General features: G+C 35.9%; 6 protein-coding genes across 7 annotated transcripts; 5 read left to right on the top strand and 1 right to left on the bottom strand.

The window, feature by feature from the left end:
- The first annotated feature begins 287 nt into the window (after positions 1 to 287).
- Positions 288 to 2098, top strand: LOC17877646 (glutaredoxin-C5, chloroplastic). Its single transcript, XM_006282675.2, has 5 exons — positions 288 to 673; positions 913 to 986; positions 1429 to 1503; positions 1673 to 1699; positions 1855 to 2098. Exons 1-5 carry the CDS (start codon positions 405 to 407, stop codon positions 1929 to 1931), a joined length of 522 nt encoding a protein of 173 aa, XP_006282737.1. The 5' UTR covers positions 288 to 404; the 3' UTR covers positions 1932 to 2098.
- A 136-nt stretch (positions 2099 to 2234) lies between these two features.
- Positions 2235 to 4002, top strand: LOC17880357 (protein LOW PSII ACCUMULATION 1, chloroplastic). The gene is made up of 4 exons (XM_006286070.2): positions 2235 to 2570; positions 2836 to 3414; positions 3503 to 3553; positions 3701 to 4002. Exons 1-4 carry the CDS (start codon positions 2347 to 2349, stop codon positions 3837 to 3839), a joined length of 993 nt encoding a protein of 330 aa, XP_006286132.1. The 5' UTR covers positions 2235 to 2346; the 3' UTR covers positions 3840 to 4002.
- Positions 4003 to 4095: 93 nt separating this feature from the next.
- Positions 4096 to 5309, bottom strand: LOC17880960 (photosystem I reaction center subunit IV A, chloroplastic). The gene is made up of 3 exons (XM_006284655.2): positions 4973 to 5309; positions 4484 to 4549; positions 4096 to 4373 (listed from the first exon to the last, which is right to left on the bottom strand). The coding sequence occupies exons 1-3, from the start codon at positions 5225 to 5227 to the stop codon at positions 4266 to 4268; spliced, it is 429 nt and encodes a 142-aa protein (XP_006284717.1). The 5' UTR covers positions 5228 to 5309; the 3' UTR covers positions 4096 to 4265.
- Positions 5310 to 6268: 959 nt separating this feature from the next.
- LOC111829659 lies at positions 6269 to 13963 on the top strand. Of its 2 annotated transcripts, XM_023779450.1 has the most exons (9): positions 6269 to 6350; positions 7262 to 7318; positions 11938 to 12426; positions 12522 to 12725; positions 12794 to 12883; positions 12987 to 13094; positions 13181 to 13432; positions 13521 to 13559; positions 13662 to 13963. In XM_023779450.1, exons 3-9 carry the CDS (start codon positions 12286 to 12288, stop codon positions 13860 to 13862), a joined length of 1035 nt encoding a protein of 344 aa, XP_023635218.1. In that variant the 5' UTR covers positions 6269 to 6350; positions 7262 to 7318; positions 11938 to 12285; the 3' UTR covers positions 13863 to 13963. The 2 variants fall into 2 exon arrangements, with proteins under 2 accessions (XP_023635218.1, XP_023635219.1); XM_023779451.1 differs by lacking the exon at positions 7262 to 7318 and having other exon boundaries at positions 6308 to 6350.
- On the top strand, positions 7930 to 11676 carry LOC111829290. The gene is made up of 6 exons (XM_023778004.1): positions 7930 to 7964; positions 8057 to 9719; positions 9805 to 10430; positions 10515 to 10799; positions 10892 to 10997; positions 11086 to 11676. Exons 1-6 carry the CDS (start codon positions 7930 to 7932, stop codon positions 11674 to 11676), a joined length of 3306 nt encoding a protein of 1101 aa, XP_023633772.1.
- LOC111829660 lies at positions 13845 to 15142 on the top strand. Its single transcript, XM_023779452.1, has 4 exons — positions 13845 to 13962; positions 14060 to 14599; positions 14722 to 15022; positions 15116 to 15142. The coding sequence occupies exons 1-3, from the start codon at positions 13864 to 13866 to the stop codon at positions 14998 to 15000; spliced, it is 918 nt and encodes a 305-aa protein (XP_023635220.1). The 5' UTR covers positions 13845 to 13863; the 3' UTR covers positions 15001 to 15022; positions 15116 to 15142.
- The last annotated feature ends 3642 nt before the right edge of the window (positions 15143 to 18784 follow it).

Genomic DNA, 18784 nt, shown 5'->3' with positions numbered 1-18784 from the left:
ATCACACTAGAATTCCTAATTGTCGCATATCTTTGAAATGAACTCTCGTAAAGTCAGTTTATTAGAGTCAGAGTTCAACCGATTTTTAATTTTTTTTTTCTTCTCTTTTTTTTTTTTTGTGCTACAAAAGAAAGAAAAAAACCCATTAGTAATAGTTAAAGGGCCTTTACTAAAGGCCCACTAAGTATAGTATATCCCGCAGAATAATAACATTGAGTTTCAGATTTTTTTTTGTTGGTTCACGAAATTTCAGGTATTTTTTTTTTTAAGATTTAAATTAGAAAAAGAAAAAAAAAATGGAAAAAGAAGGGACAAGTCACGGAGACAAATTAGCAGCACGCAAAGAAGAAGCTCCAAGAATCTGTCTTTTGAGTTTTTGAGAATCTTAAGGGTCAGAATTCGCCATGGCTGTCACAGCATTCAACTCACTGAAACTTGCGTCTTCGTTTTTAGATCCGATTCCTTCTGTCTCTTCTTCTTCTTATTCATTCTCTCTGATATCTGTCGGATCTCCTCTTAAGCGAACAAGTCTAAAACAGACATGTTCTGTTTCAATTCGAGCCATGTCTTCTTCATCTTCGTCGGCTGCTTCCTTCGGATCGAGAATGGAGGAGAACATTAAAAAAACAGTGACTGAGAACACTGTTGTTGTTTACTCTAAATCTTGGTGCTCGTATGTTTCTCACTTCTCTTTTTTCTATTTTCAGTTTTTTAGTTTTTAGATTATCTAAATTTAGGATTTTTCTTCTTCTTTGTTTGCTTAATTGAAGAATGGGTTTGTTAAATTTTACTTCTTTTCTTATGGGTTTTGCTGATTGTCAGATCTTAATGTCTTCTGTTGACCTTTCACATCACAAATTATGACTCTTTTGCTTAAATTTTAAACATACGTTTGTTGGTGTTGTTTTGAAGATACTGTACTGAAGTGAAGATATTGTTCAAGAGACTTGGGGTTCAGCCACTGGTTATAGAATTGGATGAACTTGGTATGTCTACATTTGCTTTACATCTTCTATTTTTTCATACATTTGGTCAGCTTAGCTTGGTTAATTGATTTGATTATGATAATACTAAACTTATAGTTTATGCCATGACCGTAGATAAGGGGATGAAGGAATAATGCTTATTAGATGTTTAGAAGTATCCATTAGTATTTGCCTTCTATCCTTTGGATTTGGTTTCACTTGCGTTTTACTGATCTAGTTTAGGTTGTGGCATTTAGACTCGTTGAAAGAATTGAGGTCTTGTTTACCTTTCAATTGGTTTTTTCAGATTCAAATGGTTCATATCTTTTTTTCTGTAACTCCTGTTTCTGGACTTTGGGTTAGAAACTTACTTTTTTGGGGACTCTTGTCTGCCTTTGTTTCTCGCAGAATCACTACTCTATACTTAGTTCTGTATTACTAAACCATCTCTGGCTCATTGCAGGTGCACAAGGGCCACAGCTGCAAAAGGTACTGGAAAGACTTACTGGGCAACACACTGTTCCTAATGTTTTCGTCGGTAAGTAGTTTTAATCCGCTTACATCGATCATATCTTCACTGAATACTGTGTTCCTTAGTTCCTGCTTCAAAAGATGAAAACCTTTATATGCTCTGAAGGAGTGAACAAGATAGTTTCCGATTTATGACAATACATAACAGTGTCTAATTTGTTTTTCCTAATGACCAGGGGGTAAGCACGTTGGTGGTTGCACAGGTAATTTCTCCTTCCCCTTCGCCTCTTGGTTTTACACAGTTTAGGAGAACACGTTCCTTCTACTTTCTCTGAGACTTCCCAGTGTTTTGTCCTCTTAATATTGGGTGTTGTTTCACTTAAATTCTCGGCATTGCCTTGTTGTTGTTGTACTACAGATACAGTGAAGCTTAACAGGAAAGGAGATCTGGAACTGATGTTAGCTGAAGCCAACGGTAAAAACGGTCAGACCTGAGAATATGATGAAATTGGTTTGGAGATTTTGCATATGGGGAGCTTTGGAACCTTGTTTCGTTACTTATCATCATTGAACCTTGATTTGTATACAATAAGTAATTAAAATAAAAGATTATATCATGTAATTGTTGATCTTTGTTTTATATATCATCACTCTTGCCTCTTGGTCTTGGTATGGCAATTTTAAGCCTTCAAAGTGAAATTTAAAATTACTAACTACAGTATACTGAACAAGAAGAAAAAGGTTACCTAATATATTCCAAAAAATCCCAAAAAGAAAAAATAATATGTGGAAGCTGAGAAGCGTGGCAAGTTTAGGATCACAGGTCGATACAGAGAACAAAAATGATCCATGGTGAACGGAGAAGTCATCTTCTGAACAGAGGAAGTTTCAGAAAATCTTAAGGAGACCAATGGCTACGCTGGTCTGGTCTCAAACTTACATATACCACTGTCGATTGAGTAAACGAGCTCTTTATCAGGCAAAAGAATCACACTCTCCTTGTAGATTTTCCCGTCATCATAATAACAGAGAAAGACTTGATTTTTCGACGCCTAGATTGACAATAAGTAGAAAGCATCAACCTTTGTCTTTCAACACCGTGTGTTTTGCTGCAGACGACCCTTCCGAAATCAGGTAAAATTCAGACTTCTAGTAACCTATTTTAAATTGGCTGTGATGGGTTTGGATTCTATCTGTGTTGTTGTTGTTGGATCAATTAAGTGTTTGGAATATTCTATGGTCAATGAGATTGATGCAAGTTTGAAACTTTAGTTGCAAGAGTGTTCATACCTCACTCTTGTTGCTACCATTTTTCTGTGAAATGTTACAATTGGGACACTTTTAACGAAACCCTTTGCTTATAATGACGAAGATACATTATCTCTGTTTATGCTTTCAGTGCTGATGCTAGAATCCGTAGTGAGGTTCTGTCTCCGTTCAGATCAGTCCGTATGTTTTTCTACCTCGCCTTTATAGCGAGTGGTTCATTAGGAGGACTAATAGCCACTTCTAGGCTCATTGGTGCCCTTGCGAATCCGGCTAGATCAGGCGAAGTTCTTGAGATCATAAAGGGTTTGGGAATTGACTTTGGTGCAGCTTCTCTCTTTGCGTTCCTCTACTTCCGGGAAAACAAGACCAAGAATGCACAAATGGCTAGGCTCTCCAGGGAAGAAAATCTTGCAAAACTCAAAATGAGGGTCGAAGAGAACAATAAGGTTATCTCGGTTGGCGATCTGAGAGGGATTGCTAGGCTTGTCATCTGCGCTGGCCCTGCGGAGTTTATTGAAGAAGCCTTTAAGAGAAGTAAAGAGTTTACACAAGAGCTTGTAGAGAGAGGTGTGGTTGTGGTAGCTTATTCTACGGATGGGAATTCGCCGGCTTTGGATTTCGATGAGACTGACATTGCGGATGAAGAAATGAGCCAGAGAAGGAAGAGATTATGGCGGGTGACTCCAGTTTTTGTCCCAGAATGGGAAAAGTAAGAATCTTTACATAAAGATAGTGAAACCAGAGTTGAAAGAATCGAACTTGAAGGTGTCCTTGACTCTGTTGTTTTGCATGAGCAGGTGGTTAGATGCGCAAAAGAAGCTTGCTAATGTTTCTTCAGACTCTCCAGTGTAAGTAGTTCGTTGCATCTAATTTGAAACCGGTTTAAACTGAATCTTGCACCGGTTCTTGAGCTGAATCTGAATGTTTTTCTGCATTAAATTCGACAGTGTAAACCGCGTTTTGCAAGTTGTGACTCAGAATTGTGTTGATTTTAGGTATTTGTCTCTGCGGTTGGACGGCCGTGTAAGGGCAAGTGGAGTGGGTTATCCTCCATGGCAAGCCTTCGTTGCACAGCTTCCTCCAGCAAAGGGAATCTGGACCGGTCTTCTTGATGGTATGGATGGTAGAGTGTAAATACTCTAAAACTGTAGGGATAAAAAATTTATATGTCTTTTAGTCTCTTACAAAATTTATAAATTGTAGTTATGAACAGATATGACTTCAAAGTTATCATTTCACTACTGTAGTAAATTTTGTTTGGAATTACGATAATTGTGATCAATGATCCCGGTGTACCTATCGAAGTCTGACAATCTCGAGTATGTAGGTGTTTACCGAGTGGTTTCAAAATGTTTATGACGATGGTTAAGATAGCTAAACCTGAGTAGAATGAGATTTTAACAGAATTTTCCAAATACATTCTGTGAAAAACTAAGGAAACTGGCTGGAGATTCAGATGAGGAGAAATAATTGGTAAACTTTTGGGTACATACGATTTGGGTCAAGTTACAAACTGATAGAATGGTATAGAATACACAGAGAGTTTTTGATTTCTCTCATTTAAGCTGCAACTTCTTCGATCTCGTCCAATGCATAGTTGTTGGTCGATATGTTGGCGTAATTCACTTTCGCGAACCGGACCACAACGGGGTACCTAGTCTTAGGGTCCTGCACATATTATAACCAGGGTAAAAAAAAACTATAAAAACCTGCCAGGTGAATGATATTACATATATATATGACCAGTTCAATCGTTGATATGAGACTAAATGTGTTACCTGATCAACAGCCACAACTGATCCAACGTTCTTGAACCAGTAGGATTCTCTCCTTAGAATCTTGACCTATGAAACCCCAACAATATATATTAGATACCGCAACTCCTAATCAAATTAAGATTCCCACATTTTACAAAAGGATCATTCATCATCATTCATCTACAAGTCACACAAACAATCACTAGACATTAGATTTGTACCAATGCTATGACATTGTGACAGCACTAAAACAAGCCACTAAGATACAACTCTCGGTCATAATGTTTTTATCTCTTGGTAGTAATAAGCAAGAAACAATTGATTAAGAGCAAAAATATGTGGTTGATATTTATCATTCTTGTCACTTCAAATAAAATTTGCAAAAGTGATTATCAGCAAAAGTTACAATTTCACAGCAAAGGATTCCTCCTAGTTGTGTAATTGGTGAAAGCCTAGAAAATCGCAAAATAAGATAAATAGTGGATGCTACGACGGTTTAGGTTGGCTGACCTTAGACCCTCTCTTGGGGCCAATCGGAGGAGGCTTAGGTTTGGTGGGAGCAGCTTTAGCAGGAGCAGCAGCTGCCGGAGAATCTGTAGACGAAGAGGTTGCCGGAGCCGCTTCATCGGCTGCTCTGACTACGAGCCTAGAACCGGCGCTTCTCATGGGCAAGAAAGACACGGAGCTCCTGGACGAAGAAACGCCACCGGCCGCGGTGACGTTGGCCGGAAGAACAAACACCGTCGATGCTGACGCCATCGCCATCTTTGTTTTTTGTTTTCTCTTTCTTGTTGTTTTGGCGACACGAAAGAGTGGTTCTTGATTGTTTTGTTAGTAAAGAGTAGTGGTAATATGTTCGAAAGGCTAAGAAGAAAGGAGGAAGATGATGTTTTTTTGGGTTAAACGAATCGTTTCCCTCCACTCGAGATCTGCCACGTGTACATCACATATCTGTTCTAAGGATAATGTGATGACGTGGAATTAGGTTACTCTTATTTCAGATTTCGTTTGTTTCACTTTCACGTTTATAGACTGAGCCATTTAAATGAAATCATACGAGGAAAAAGTAAATATTGAGTTTTCCTTTGTTTTTTGGGCAATTTTCCTTTTTCTTAAAGGAGATATCTTTAAAATTAACTTAATCCATAACCATTCTCGTTATAATTAATCAGTAACCACACAATCGATTAGCCCAAAACATATCTTAGAGATAGGTAAAAAACATATTTCACATTCGTTACTTTTTTTTTTTTTACCAATTTCTATCCAAGCCAGAGTTTCTCAAAGAATATTGTATTTTGTTGCAAATGATTTTATCTCTGAGTTGTCCCTCGATTGTTTTCTTTCTCTGGCCAATGTATATATGTACATGCGTTTCCTTCTCTTCTTGTAAATGAGATCCTTATTTATAGCTCTCTTGTTTTAGCCACCAAGACCACTTAACATGTGTAACATAGTACCTCAATTACAGACGCACATCCAAAACTTATATTAGCACACTACAAAAAACTTTCACATTGATAGCATAAGATAATAGCTCGTTCTACAGTACTGCTATCGTAGATGTCTTTAAAATTTGGTTACTTTATGATAGCGTTTTATAAATGCTATGCTATTATTACAGTAAGCGGGAAAGTAAATCACTTTAATCCGCAAGTAACTTAGCGAAAATTAGACTTAATTTTCTCTTATTCACATCGAAACCCTCTCAAAATCTCTCAAACTCTCTCAAACCCTAACACCTCCAATTTCGACGAAATCTCTAATCCCTTCACCTAGACATCAATTACCCTCGCCGTCGCCGCCGTTGAATCAAGGGTCAAGCTTTGCATCCGTCGGGACCCTATTTTTGCCGTTCTCTGTCGTCATCGAGTCAAATCGAAGGCAGGTATTTCGTAACCTGATTTATTTTCTTCAAATTGAGATGATTGATTAGTGTAAACAACCTCTCTGTGCGACAATAGATCTACCCTAAATTTATTGATTGTATATGGTTTTTACTTGGTCGATTTGTCTAATCGTAATCCCAGATTTTCAAATTTTTCTCGATCTATAATCCCAGATTATAAACAACATTCTAAGTGATTTGCGTTAGCTGCATGTTCGATTTAGGGTGTAGCTTTGCTAATGCAGTAGTTTACATCAGTTAGTTTTGGTTTTTACTCCTTGAGCATTTCTGACTGTGTGACTGTCCGAGAATTGTTTTCTTCTCGGGCATTTTGAATGAAATATGAGATATTGCTAAGTTAATGTTGAATTATAAAGTGAAAGTTGGAACTAAGCCTTTGTGATTTCATCATATTTCATGTTGCAAGATTGATATGATTTTGAAATTATAGGTTCCTATAGAGTAACTATATAGGTGTTAGATGAATCTTTTCAGAAGTTTGAAGTGACAATATATGTTTAGTACTCGCAAGACAACATTTGAAATATTATATTAGAGGAGCAAAGTAATAAACAACATTTGTGTCTGTGTGATTGTTCTTAGCTGCATTTTCAATTTTGAGGATTTATGTATGTGTGATCTCGTCCTTAGCTGCATGAATTTGGTTTCAGTGTTGATCTTAACAACAATTCTATGTGCCTGCTCCATATTTTACTGTTATTATTGGATATATATATATATAGAACCTAGCTTGTGGTTACTTGAGTTGTCTGAAACTTGTGTTGTCTGAGACTTGTGTTGTTTAAGATTTGTGTTGTCTGAAACTTGTAGTTCTTCTGTCCTATAACCTTTCATTATAATTTGATATTGTACTTATATATCTGAAACTTGTGGTTTTTCTTTTTTGCAAGCATTGCTGAGTACAATAATGGGAAATTGAAGTTTTCTTCTGCTCTATCGCTTGACAGGTTAGTACCATCTTCTTTTATACTTGCTAAAATTGCAATGCATTTGTTATATTCTTTTTTTTTTGTTACTGTCATTATATAAATTAAATGTTTTAGTTTAGACAGTCAGTTAATAGTACAATATGCTTTAATCATGATTAGTATGTCAATTTATTCTAATCAGCCTGCTGATTTTTCTGTGATTGATTGTCTGATGTTATCAAATGAATCTCTCTTTGGTTCTGATATGCAATGCTTTTTCTGTTATATTCATCTTATCCTATGTTTTTGGTAACTGTGTTCTGAATTGATGGTGTTTCTTTTTAAATCTGTTAATTTAAAGTTTCAAGCTATCTAGAATGGTTTATAAGCATCAAACAGCGACTGTATAGTCATAAAATGAACTAAGTTGGTTTAAATAATCAATTTTTAGTGATTAACCGAAATAGATATTAATTCTGATATAGTCTTGAAATGCTTTTATTATGCTGTAATCACTCTGCATCTTGTTATGTGTTTGATTGTCTGATGCATCTCTCTTTGGTTCTGATATGCAATGCTTCTTTTCTGTTATATTTATACTTTTCTATGCTTTTATTATGATAAATTAAGGTTATATAAAGTTAGAAAATATGGTATTGGCCAAGGACTGGGTGCACCTTCGGAGGTATGGTATTTTCTATGGATGTTAGCTAGTTAGGTATCAGTTGGTTTATGGAGTCTTTCAAATTAAGTTTTTGTTGTTATTATGCTATGAAGAGCGGATCCTGCCTATAAGAAAGGGGCTACAGATTTTGTGAGAGTTGTTAGTACAGCTTTGGGAGATGCCAATTTGATTATATGTCCATGTGTTGACTGTCGCAACCTAGCTCGTCACTTAGGCAGTACTGTAGTCGATCATCTAGTAATGAAGGGCATGGATGAGGCTTACAAGATTCGAACTGATTGGTTTTATCATGAAGTAATTAACTCAGCTGGTGAAGGTGAAAAGAAAGAGAAGCAGTGGAATGATGAGGTTTTTGAATTGTATGAAGCTGCAGCTTGTTTAGATCAAGATTTTGTTAGTAAGGGTAATTTCGATAACATTGACGAGGATGATCCTACTAAGAAGGGAGATGAATTCTTATCAAGACTAGCGGATGCTGAACAACCACTGTACTCAGGATGTACAAATCATAGCAAGTTGTCAGCTATAGTATCCTTGTTCAGACTTAAGACTCAAAATGGATGGTCTGACAAGAGCTTCAACGAGCTGCTAGCAACATTGAAGGACATGTTACCCAGTGAGAACGTGCTTCACTCCTCATTGTACGATGTGAAGAAGTTTTTCAAATCCTTTGATATGGGTTATCAAAGGATTCACGCATATGTTAATGACTGCTGCTTGTTTAGAAACAAGTATAAGAAGCTTGATAAGTGTCCAAAATGCAAAGCCTCAAGATGGAAGACCAACATGCAAACAGGTGCAGTAAAAAAAGGTGTGCCACAGAAGATATTGCGCTATTTTCCGGTAATCCCTCGACTGAAGAGGATGTTCCGATCCGAGCAAATGGCAAAAGATCTAAGGTGGCATTTCAACAACAAAAGCACTGATGGAAAACTGAGACACCCTGTAGATTCTGTCACATGGTCTCAGATGGATGACAAATATCCATCCTTTGCAGCTGAAGAGAGGAACATGCGTCTGGGACTCTCAACTGATGGATTCAATCCATTCAATATGAAAAATACCAATTACAGCTGTTGGCCTGTTCTGTTAGTCAACTATAACTTGCCTCCTCATTTATGTATGAGGAAGGATAACATAATGCTTTCCCTGTTGATACCTGGTCCACAACAGCCAGGGAATAGCATAGATATCTACTTAGAACCATTGATAGATGATCTCAACCAGCTGTGGATGAAGGGAGAGTTAGTGTATGACGCGTACAGTAAATCAAATTTTACTCTTAGAGCAATGTTGCTTTGGACGATCAGTGACTTTCCAGCCTATGGGAATCTAGCTGGATGCAAAGTGAAAGGCAAGTTGGGTTGTCCAATGTGTGGAAAAAACACCGACAATATGTGGCTTAAGCATAGCAGAAAGCATGTCTATATGTGTCACAGAAAACATCTACCACCAGATCAAAGTTTCCGTGGAAAGAAGACGTGGTTTGATGGAAAGATTGAGAATAGGAGAAAGAGTCGTATTTTAACTGGTCAAGAAATTTATCAAAACCTTAGGAATTTCAGAAATGAATTTGGGAATTTGAAAAAATCTGCAAGGAAGAGAAAAAGGTCTGATTGTACTCAACCTAGTTCTGATACTGAGGATGAATACAGTGAATCAGAAGATGAGGAAGAGGAAGAAGTGGAAGTGGATGCAGAGGAGTTATCCAGATGGAAGAAAAGATCAATTTTTTTCAGTCTACAATATTGGGAGGTATAATCTATTGTCAACACGTTTTCATATTCAATCAATCATGCTCTGTTTAATTTTGGTTTTGTTTACTATGTGTACTGGTTAGGAGCTTCCAGTAAGGCATAACCTAGATGTTATGCATGTGGAGAGAAATGTGGCTGCAAGTATCATTGCTACTTTATTGCAAGGTGGGAAGTCGAAAGACGGTCTAGCTGCTCGTAAAGATTTGGAGGAGCTTGGTCTGAGGAAGGACTTACACGCTAAACTTATTGGGAAACGAACATACCTTCCTCCATCACCTTGCAACCTGTCCAAGACTGAGAAGATTACTTTCTGTAAGCGTTTGTCTGACTTTCAAGGCCCAGATGGATACTGCTCAAACATTTCGAGATGTGTCTCATTAGAGGACTGTATGATTGGAGGGTTAAAATCACATGACTATCATGTGTTGATGCAGCAGCTCCTGCCAATTGCGATAAGAGGGCTGTTACCAAAAGGTCCTAGAGTGGCTATCACACGACTATGTGCATTTTTCAACCACTTATGTCAGCGTGTAATTGATATGGAGCAAATCTTAGAAATGGAGGCTGAGATCGTCGAAACTCTATGTCTGTTTGAAAGATATTTTCCTCCAACCTTCTTTGACATCATGATTCATTTGACAATGCATCTTGGACGGGAAGCTCGGCTAGGTGGACCAGTCCATTTTAGATGGATGTACCCATTTGAAAGGTACTAAATTTATGTTTGTCTTTATTACATTGTTCAATATTTACTAGCTTTTTCTTTTTTGGCTAATTGATACACACTTGTCAGGTACATGAAAGTTCTAAAAGATTTTGTGAGAAATCATGCAAAGCCTGAAGGGTGTATTGCTGAATCATACCTAGCTGATGAATGCATGAAGATTTGTGCTGATTTCTTGAAAAAAACAACAAGTGTGGAGGAAAAACTGGATAGAAACACTGAGTACGAGAACAATGCAATCTTGGAAGGTCGTCCAATCTCTACAGGCAAATCATTTGATCTTACCGAAATGGATAAAAATATTGCTCATCTTGCTGTCATCCAGAATATGGCTGTTGTAGAACCGTTTGTAGAGTAAGTCACTAAGAGTTAAATATTTTTAAATCTGATTACTAGTAAACTTAGTAACATACTGAAGTCTTTAATGTTTTTTTGGCATTTACAAGTGAGCACCTGCAGTATCTTCAGGCAACTAATGGAAGATGTAGACGAGATGGATCATTCTTATGGAGTATGCATACTCAGAATTTTGCGGCTTGGCTAAAAGAACAGGCTAGTAAAGTTTCATATATGTCTTATAATGACACGTTTATGCATACATATATGTCTCTGACTTATACATTTTTGTTTTTTTTTGAAGATATCTCTTGATTCAACAGAACATGGGGAAACACTTAAGTGGTTAGCATATGGTCCACGTAGCTCTGCTAGGTCATATACAGGTTACATAGTGAATGGCCAGAGGTTTCGAACAATATCAGTAGATAGAAAAAGTCAGAATAGTGGGGTGTTATATGAGCCTTTATCAGTATGTAGATCTAGTGCGAAAGACAGTAACCAAGTTTCTGCTGAGGTCTCCTACTATGGCAGGATAACTGACATTGTATTAATGGATTACAATGTCTTTTATGTTCCGTTATTCCGGTGTCAATGGGCAGTGTTAGGGAATGGAGTGAAGATGGACGATGGTTTCACGCTAGTAAATTTAAATCATAGTCAAGTTTCGTTTCAGAAGGACCCATACATATTAGCCTCTCAAGCCAAGCAAATATTCTACTCTAGGGAAGACGAGTCATCAAGTTGGCATGTTGTCATGAGATGGTCTTCAAGAAGATATTCTGATGAAGACAAGATTGCAGAAATTAGTCCACTACCATCAAATCTTCAGCTGGATATTGACATAGATGAAGCTGAAAATGCTCGGAGTGATTGTGAAGGAATATATGTGTGACTGATTCTTGCTCATTATATGTTTTAGTTGCATGACTTTGATGTGTGACATGGTCTGATAGATGAATTTTCAATTTTAGTTGCATACCTTTGATGTTTCTTATGTATGTTTGATCATTGTGTGAATGCTTCTTGATCACTATCTATTTTAATTGCAAGTTTGATGTTTCTGATGTCTAATTGATCTTTCTGCACTTTGGTTCTGATGTCTAATTGATCTTTCTGCAATTTGGTTCTGATGATTTCATGTTTTCTGTTTCAGGTGAATTAGGATGGTTCGTGGTGGAAAGAAAAAGGGAGGAAACAGAAAAACAAAAAAGAAGATTGATGATGAGCCAGAATATTTGGGTACTGTTGAGCCACCACATGTAGAACCAGAACTCCAGTTACAAGAAGACCAGGAAAAAGAAGACCAGCAGCATCAATCTCAAGCAGATACAGGTCAAATGTCAAAGGAGAAAGTGGTTGATGATGAGGAGCCTGAAGGTGAGCTTGAGTTTCTCGAGAAAAATTCAAATGCAGACAAGCAGAATCGTAAGAGAAAGCGAGGACCAACCAAGATGAACTACATTAACAAGGATCCAAACATGAAAATGTAGATTATACTGCCATGGGAGAACCTTATGGTGATGGTTCTGTGAAACTGTCTTCATACCTAGGTATATTGGCACGAGAACACGTTCCTATCATACTTGAGTGTTGGCCAAAACTACCTGAAGCTTCGAAGACACTTCTGATGAAATCGATCCAGGTGATAAATTCTTTTAGTTTTCAGTTCACTAATTAAAATATTTAAGCCATCATGATACATTATGATTTACTGTTTGTTGTTGTGAGATACTATAGGCTAGGTTTGACGTAGATGTAGACGTCCATAGGAATGCACTCCTTACGCAGATTGGAAGTTTGTGGAGGTCATCAAAATCACGCACTGTGAAAGAGATTCTTGAGGCTGATAATACCCAACAAAGGATGAATCTTCGCCCTAGGAATGTTTCTCCAATTGAGTGGCGTAGATTTGTGAAGCAAAAAACCAGCCCTGAGTTTAAGGTAACATCTAAGAATTGTGATATAGTAGATATGAGATATTAGTTTACATATTAACATTTGTCTATTAGGTTCTGAGTGATAGCTACAAGGAGAGAAGGAACAAGCAGATTCCTCATACTTGTAGTCGCAAAGGAATGGTTAGGCTTACACAAGAAATGGTATGTATACTACAATTTAGATTTGTTTAATTATTCTGCTTATAGCCTAGCTCATGTCAAATACTGACACTTTATATTTGAATGTTTATGTGAATATCATAAGAAAAATGAGAGTTTAGACCCATCAGAAGTAGATAGGTTAAAGGTTTGGATCAAATCACGTACCAAAAAGGATGGAACTCCAGTGAATAATCAGGCTGCTGAGAAGATTGTAAGTTTTGGAGTTTTTAATCATTTTGTTTTTTGGCATTGTTCTATCAAGTTGAATAATTTGATCAACTAACTTATGATCTGCAGAAGAAGGCAAGTGAGATTGTTAATAGTGACTCTCCATCGAGTACAACAAATCCAGGTGCAGATTCTCTAGCACGACTCTTAGGCCCTGATAATCCTGGAAGAATGAGGGCAATGGGCAGAAACATAACGAAGACTAAATTAGCTTGTCTGCAAGTGAATCTGAAGTGTATGAATGACATGCAAGATCAGCAAGTTAAATTAGTACAAGAGGTCAATGAGTTAAGATCTGAACTTGCCAAATACAAGGACCGGGTAACACACTTGTCTATTTAAATATTAGAACATGAGTAATCCTAAATTAGTATATGATTTTTTTTATTTCAATTTATGCATATTACAGAGACAAGAGCCTGAAGTTGGTGAAAACTCAGCAGCTAGAGTAAGAAGTTGTATCTACTACTTAATAGTTTGACATTCATTAAGTAAGTGATCTTTCTTAATTTACAGTTTGACATTTTCTTCACTAACATACATTTTGTAGAGTGTGAACAAGAAGGCACAACCAAAGTGTCTTTTGGTTGATTGGTTTGAGGATGGTTCTTTAACAAACGTAGCTGAGGGGCGTATATATTCTACTGATCCGTTGGAATTGGTGAATGACAGTCCATTAGGCCCATCTGATTTAAAAGTCTTGGTTGAAACTGCTATAGTACCTCGCAGATCTCTGGAGGTCAACGACTAAGATGTTCACCATCGAGGATGCTGTTGGACAGATGGTTGCATGGCCAGCAAAGAAGGTGATTAACCTTGAAACTGGGCAAGAAGCACGAGACAATACCCATGTAAAGTTTACTTCTCTGTCTCATATCATTTAGGTTTATAACCTGGTCATGCATTGGTGAGTTTAAGTCATGATGTTATATAAAATGTGTTTGACAGGAACAAAGCTTAGATTATAACATGAACAAATGCAAACTGCTAGATTTGTCAACAAATTGTGTAATTGTTGCTGAAGGACGTTGGGAGTCGAAAGAACCAAAAGCTTTGGTTAATGGAATTCCAATCGGTTCAAAGGGAGTTAAAGTATTTCTGGATGTGGTTCATTTCCCTGAGACATTTGTATGGAAGCCTACAATGGAGAAGTCACACTTGGAAGATTGTCTGAACTCTTTTGTAGCATGGCCTATTAACAAAATTGTCTTCGAAGACGCCATTGATGCAACAGGTCAGAAAACTCTTTTCTGTAACTCTGCATCGACGACTGAGCAAATTTCAATACGGAAATCAGCAACAACAGATAAACAATCTACTGCAAAGGGATCTAAATCTCGTGATGCCACATCTCCAGCAACATGTTCGAGGAACTCAACTGTAGCTGCATTTTCAAAAACGCAAGTTGAGAAGTCTCAAATAGCAGTGGACAAATCTCCAAAAAAGAAACCTCGACTAGCTCCGCAGTCTCCTACTCGAAGATCTCCGGTAATTGTTTTCAGTTTGGTTATATAGTTGTTTGTGGATTAATTATACCTATATGGCTTTAAGATGGTTATGAAGTTGCTTATGGTTTTAATTATCTATGTATTCAATTGTAAACATGGCAGCGTAAACATGGCGAAGAAGTTATTAAGGAGAATCAGAAGTGCATGTTCATGGATATCAAAGGTGGGAAGCGGGTTGTTGCAAAAGGACGTGTGCATTCAACAGATCCACGGAAAATGGTTCATTGTGTTCCCTTGGGGCCTAATGCAGCTAGTGTGTGGGTTGATGTGGTGAAAGTAGATGATGCAGTAGTTTGGAGGCAATCTGATGAAATGACGATTATTAAAGATGCACATGGTTCACCTGTTGCATGGCCGTTGGATAAATTGGTCTTCTATTGAAATTTATCACAACTGAGCTAGGTAAGTTTTGATATAAAATGCTGGTCCTTCTGTATTAGATTTTACCATGTGGTTATCAGAAACTGATGTAAAAAGGGTTGATTAATTGTTGCAGGGAATGAAGAAACTTGGTCCAGGTTAGCTAGTTTTTATTGATTTAAGACTAGACTACCTAACTATTTTCATGCTTTGAGACTTTGTAATGTATGCTGGATGAATTTGTATACTTGACTGATATGTTTGGTGGTTAATTTCAAACTTATGTTATGAATGACTTAATTTCTAGATAGCAGGTTTGATCTGTTTTCACTCTATATATAAGCAGAGTGTATTTTGGTAAAAGAAAAATGTAGTATGACATGGGTTTGTTAAGAAATATATAATAGCAAATATAGCAATTTAATTAGCATAGAAAATGTTTGAATGACAGAATTAAACGCTATAGAAAACAAAGTATAGCATTTTAATATACTTATTGTACGCGCATATATTATAGCTCAAAATATCAATTGTTGAATAATAAAATTTTCAGATCAAGTATGATATTACAACATTCGGTTAAGCTATAGTAAAGTGTATTACCACAATAGGAAATTGTTATTGTAGGATGAAGTATCATAGCACAAAATATGAACAATCAATTGTTTGATACGAAAATATGAAGTGCTATTAAAAAACAAATAAGAACAGTTAATTGTTGCTATGATATAAGAATATATCACAGCATACAAAAATAGTGCCATTATATGGGTCTAACCTACCATAGCAGCGGCGGATATAGCATTTACTAAAATGCTATGAATTACATACTATAGCTTTTTTGTCGTGCTAACAATGTGACCTTTTTTTGTAGTGGCACTTTCTTTTGCTGATCGAATTATGAGAACTAGTAATGCATATAACTGATCACTTAACCCGCTCAATTCGACTAGATTGTCCACATTGTTAATTAGTTCATGTATATAAATACTAGTGAGACCACTAAATATCGATATAATACGAGACACACAACTACCAAAAGAACAAAACTTACAAACGCATACAATGAGATTCAAATATTAGCACCTTCATGTGTTTATAACGAGTTATGAATTGTATATTTGTATTGGTCTTATATTATAATTAAGGGTTGATTGGTCTTCTATCGACTATTGTAATGAGTGTAGTGGTTTGTACTCACATGAAGTGGAACATTTTTTGACAACATAACAGTATTGTTTATTGTCTTACTTGTGTCCATAAGCTAATTGTTTAGTGCCCAAATGGCCATGCTGTTTTCTTTCATCTATGATTCTTTCAAGATAATCTTGAAAACAGATTTTTTGAATTCAACGGTGAATGAATATATGTACATTTTATGGCATTAACTAAGGTAATCAGTAAAAGAAATGTTTTAAATTAGTTAAAAAGAAAAATAATGCTTCATTAAGCTTATACAAGAAACATCACAGACAAAGAGAAATAATTGTGCTTCTTTAATCATAGACTAATGGGTCTATAATCATATCTTTATATATTCTTGTTTGGAGATTACACGTTTGGACAACAGTTAGTATAAAAAAATGCAAAACCCAACTGGCGTGTTCCCCAACTTAATGTGATTGGTGGCTACGCTGTTTAATAGAACCCACATGACCGTATAAACCTTGTAAATTACCCTAGTTGTTTCGATTTCGTAAAGACGAAAACCCCTATCAAGTATCAACCAAAACTAACGGATGTTTATATAATTCTATGAGCCTGATGATGATTTGATGGTTTTGTGGCTGTACCGGTATCGTGAAACCTATAACCGGATGGAAGATGATGATAATGAAAGTGTGGATTTTAGTCACGTGGAGTGCTATGGCTTGTCAGTGATTTAGTTATGCCAATAGGGTCCGCTCACTATAAAGTCGCTATATTCAATCAAAGGGCCTCAAACTCAAAGTTAGGTTTTAATCATAAGATGTTAAGTCATAAGTACTATATAAATCTTTATGAAAAGACCATCCACATATTTCTTCCATCCTTCTTTTCGTAACCATCTTTAGTCAAAGTATATAGAAAACAATTCTTGTAAATTAAATATCTATAAAAATGTGTAATTTAAAAGATTTAATGTATTATATTATCATCAGTTAAAGAGCTATAGTGTTTTTACTTGATATTATGATTAAGCCACAATGTTGTGGCTCTATGTTTTTTAATTCTCTTTTCTGTTACCTGTTCTTTTATTAACTGATATTAAAGATACATACATTACTACATGATTCAGTATATTGGCTGGTCCATTTCAGATTTTCTTTTATTATCATTTGGTCCCAATTTGATTTTATGTAAATAAAGCATGTAGAACCAATATAACGATGATAATAGTAGGCTAGTCGTTATCTTTTTATTAGTCGCAAGGCTCGAAACCATTCATTGCTTCTTGTTTAGCGTATCATCGTCTATTTTATGACTGCATTACTATACTTACATTACATAGCTTGCGTATGTTCTACACATTATCTTGATTTCTATCTCACGTTCTTGGAAAATGACATTTTCAAAAAGCATGCTAATTAAAGAACCACTATAGTATACACGAAACAATAAAAAGTATGGGTAAAAACCGATATCCATAACCAACGATAAATTGACAACGCAGAAATGGATCATCCTTCCATTGCCCTCTCGGCCATACATGAGAAGGACAAGTTATATTTATTTTGCTTCTCTGTGTAAGTAAGCTAATTAAGTTTTCTACTCGTCGTCAGTGGGAAACATATAGTAGTAATTGTATTGTTGTTGCATTAAACTGCAAATGTATATACATGACTAAAAAAATGCCTTGTAGTATCTTACTATCAAGTAAACTTATTAGTAGTAATTGTGAAAGTAGCACAAATTGCAAAGGATTTGGTTGTTGTGGCCATACCAAATTTTCATCAAAGCATTCATTGTGAATTGTGAAGTTGGGACGAACTATATATCCGTGCAACCAAAAGTAGAAAAAGATTGAAAATATATGATCATAATCTAATTTTTGCTTTTAGACCTAATCATTGGAGAATCACATATCTTTTTTCCTGTTTATCTTTTATTCACAACACTTGTGAATAGCTTTGATGCTCCCATACGTCTTTGCCATTATTCACTGATGAAATAGTTCCAAATACTATTGCATACTGCCAATTTTGTTTATTTTGTCGTATCTTATATCATTACTAGAGAATATAGTTTTAAATTTTTAATCCTTATGTGAGTTGTTTGTCCCATCACAAAAATGGTGATCTTGACTAGCAAATCTTACCCTAAACAACATTATGAAACATGACAACCGTGTTTGTATGGACAATTCTATGCGTGTCAAAACTCACAAATATATACAATATGCGATATAAAATTGCTATTGCTATTTTTTTTTTTTCGCCATTTCAATCGCTCAAAATTGTCGTATAAAAACTGGATTTTGCCATTTTAACTAGTAAACAAAAAAACTGTCAATATTTACTAAATTATTTTATTTTGACTTTTATTTAAAAACTTCAATAGATGTCAAAAGAAAATTAAAATACTTCAATATGTTGACTTATTAATTATTATAGCTTGTGTACACTAAAATCACATATATGTACCTAATTTTTTTATTCACCGTAACTAACAAAACCTGAGAGTCAAAGAGTATTAGAGTAAGTGAGTAACATAACTTCTTATACAAAGAAACCAAATGAATAATTTTGATTTCCCGATGTGGCTACTAAACTTGATCATCTCAGTTCCAATATTCAGTTTGGTAATAAAAAACAAAAAGACATAA

The sequence above is a fragment of the Capsella rubella genome, unplaced genomic scaffold (assembly GCF_000375325.1).
Source record: "Capsella rubella cultivar Monte Gargano unplaced genomic scaffold, Caprub1_0 scaffold_7, whole genome shotgun sequence".
Classification (NCBI taxonomy): Eukaryota; Viridiplantae; Streptophyta; class Magnoliopsida; order Brassicales; family Brassicaceae; genus Capsella; species Capsella rubella.
The sequence above is the reverse complement of the archived record's forward strand: the minus strand, read 5'-3'. Positions and strand labels throughout refer to the sequence as shown.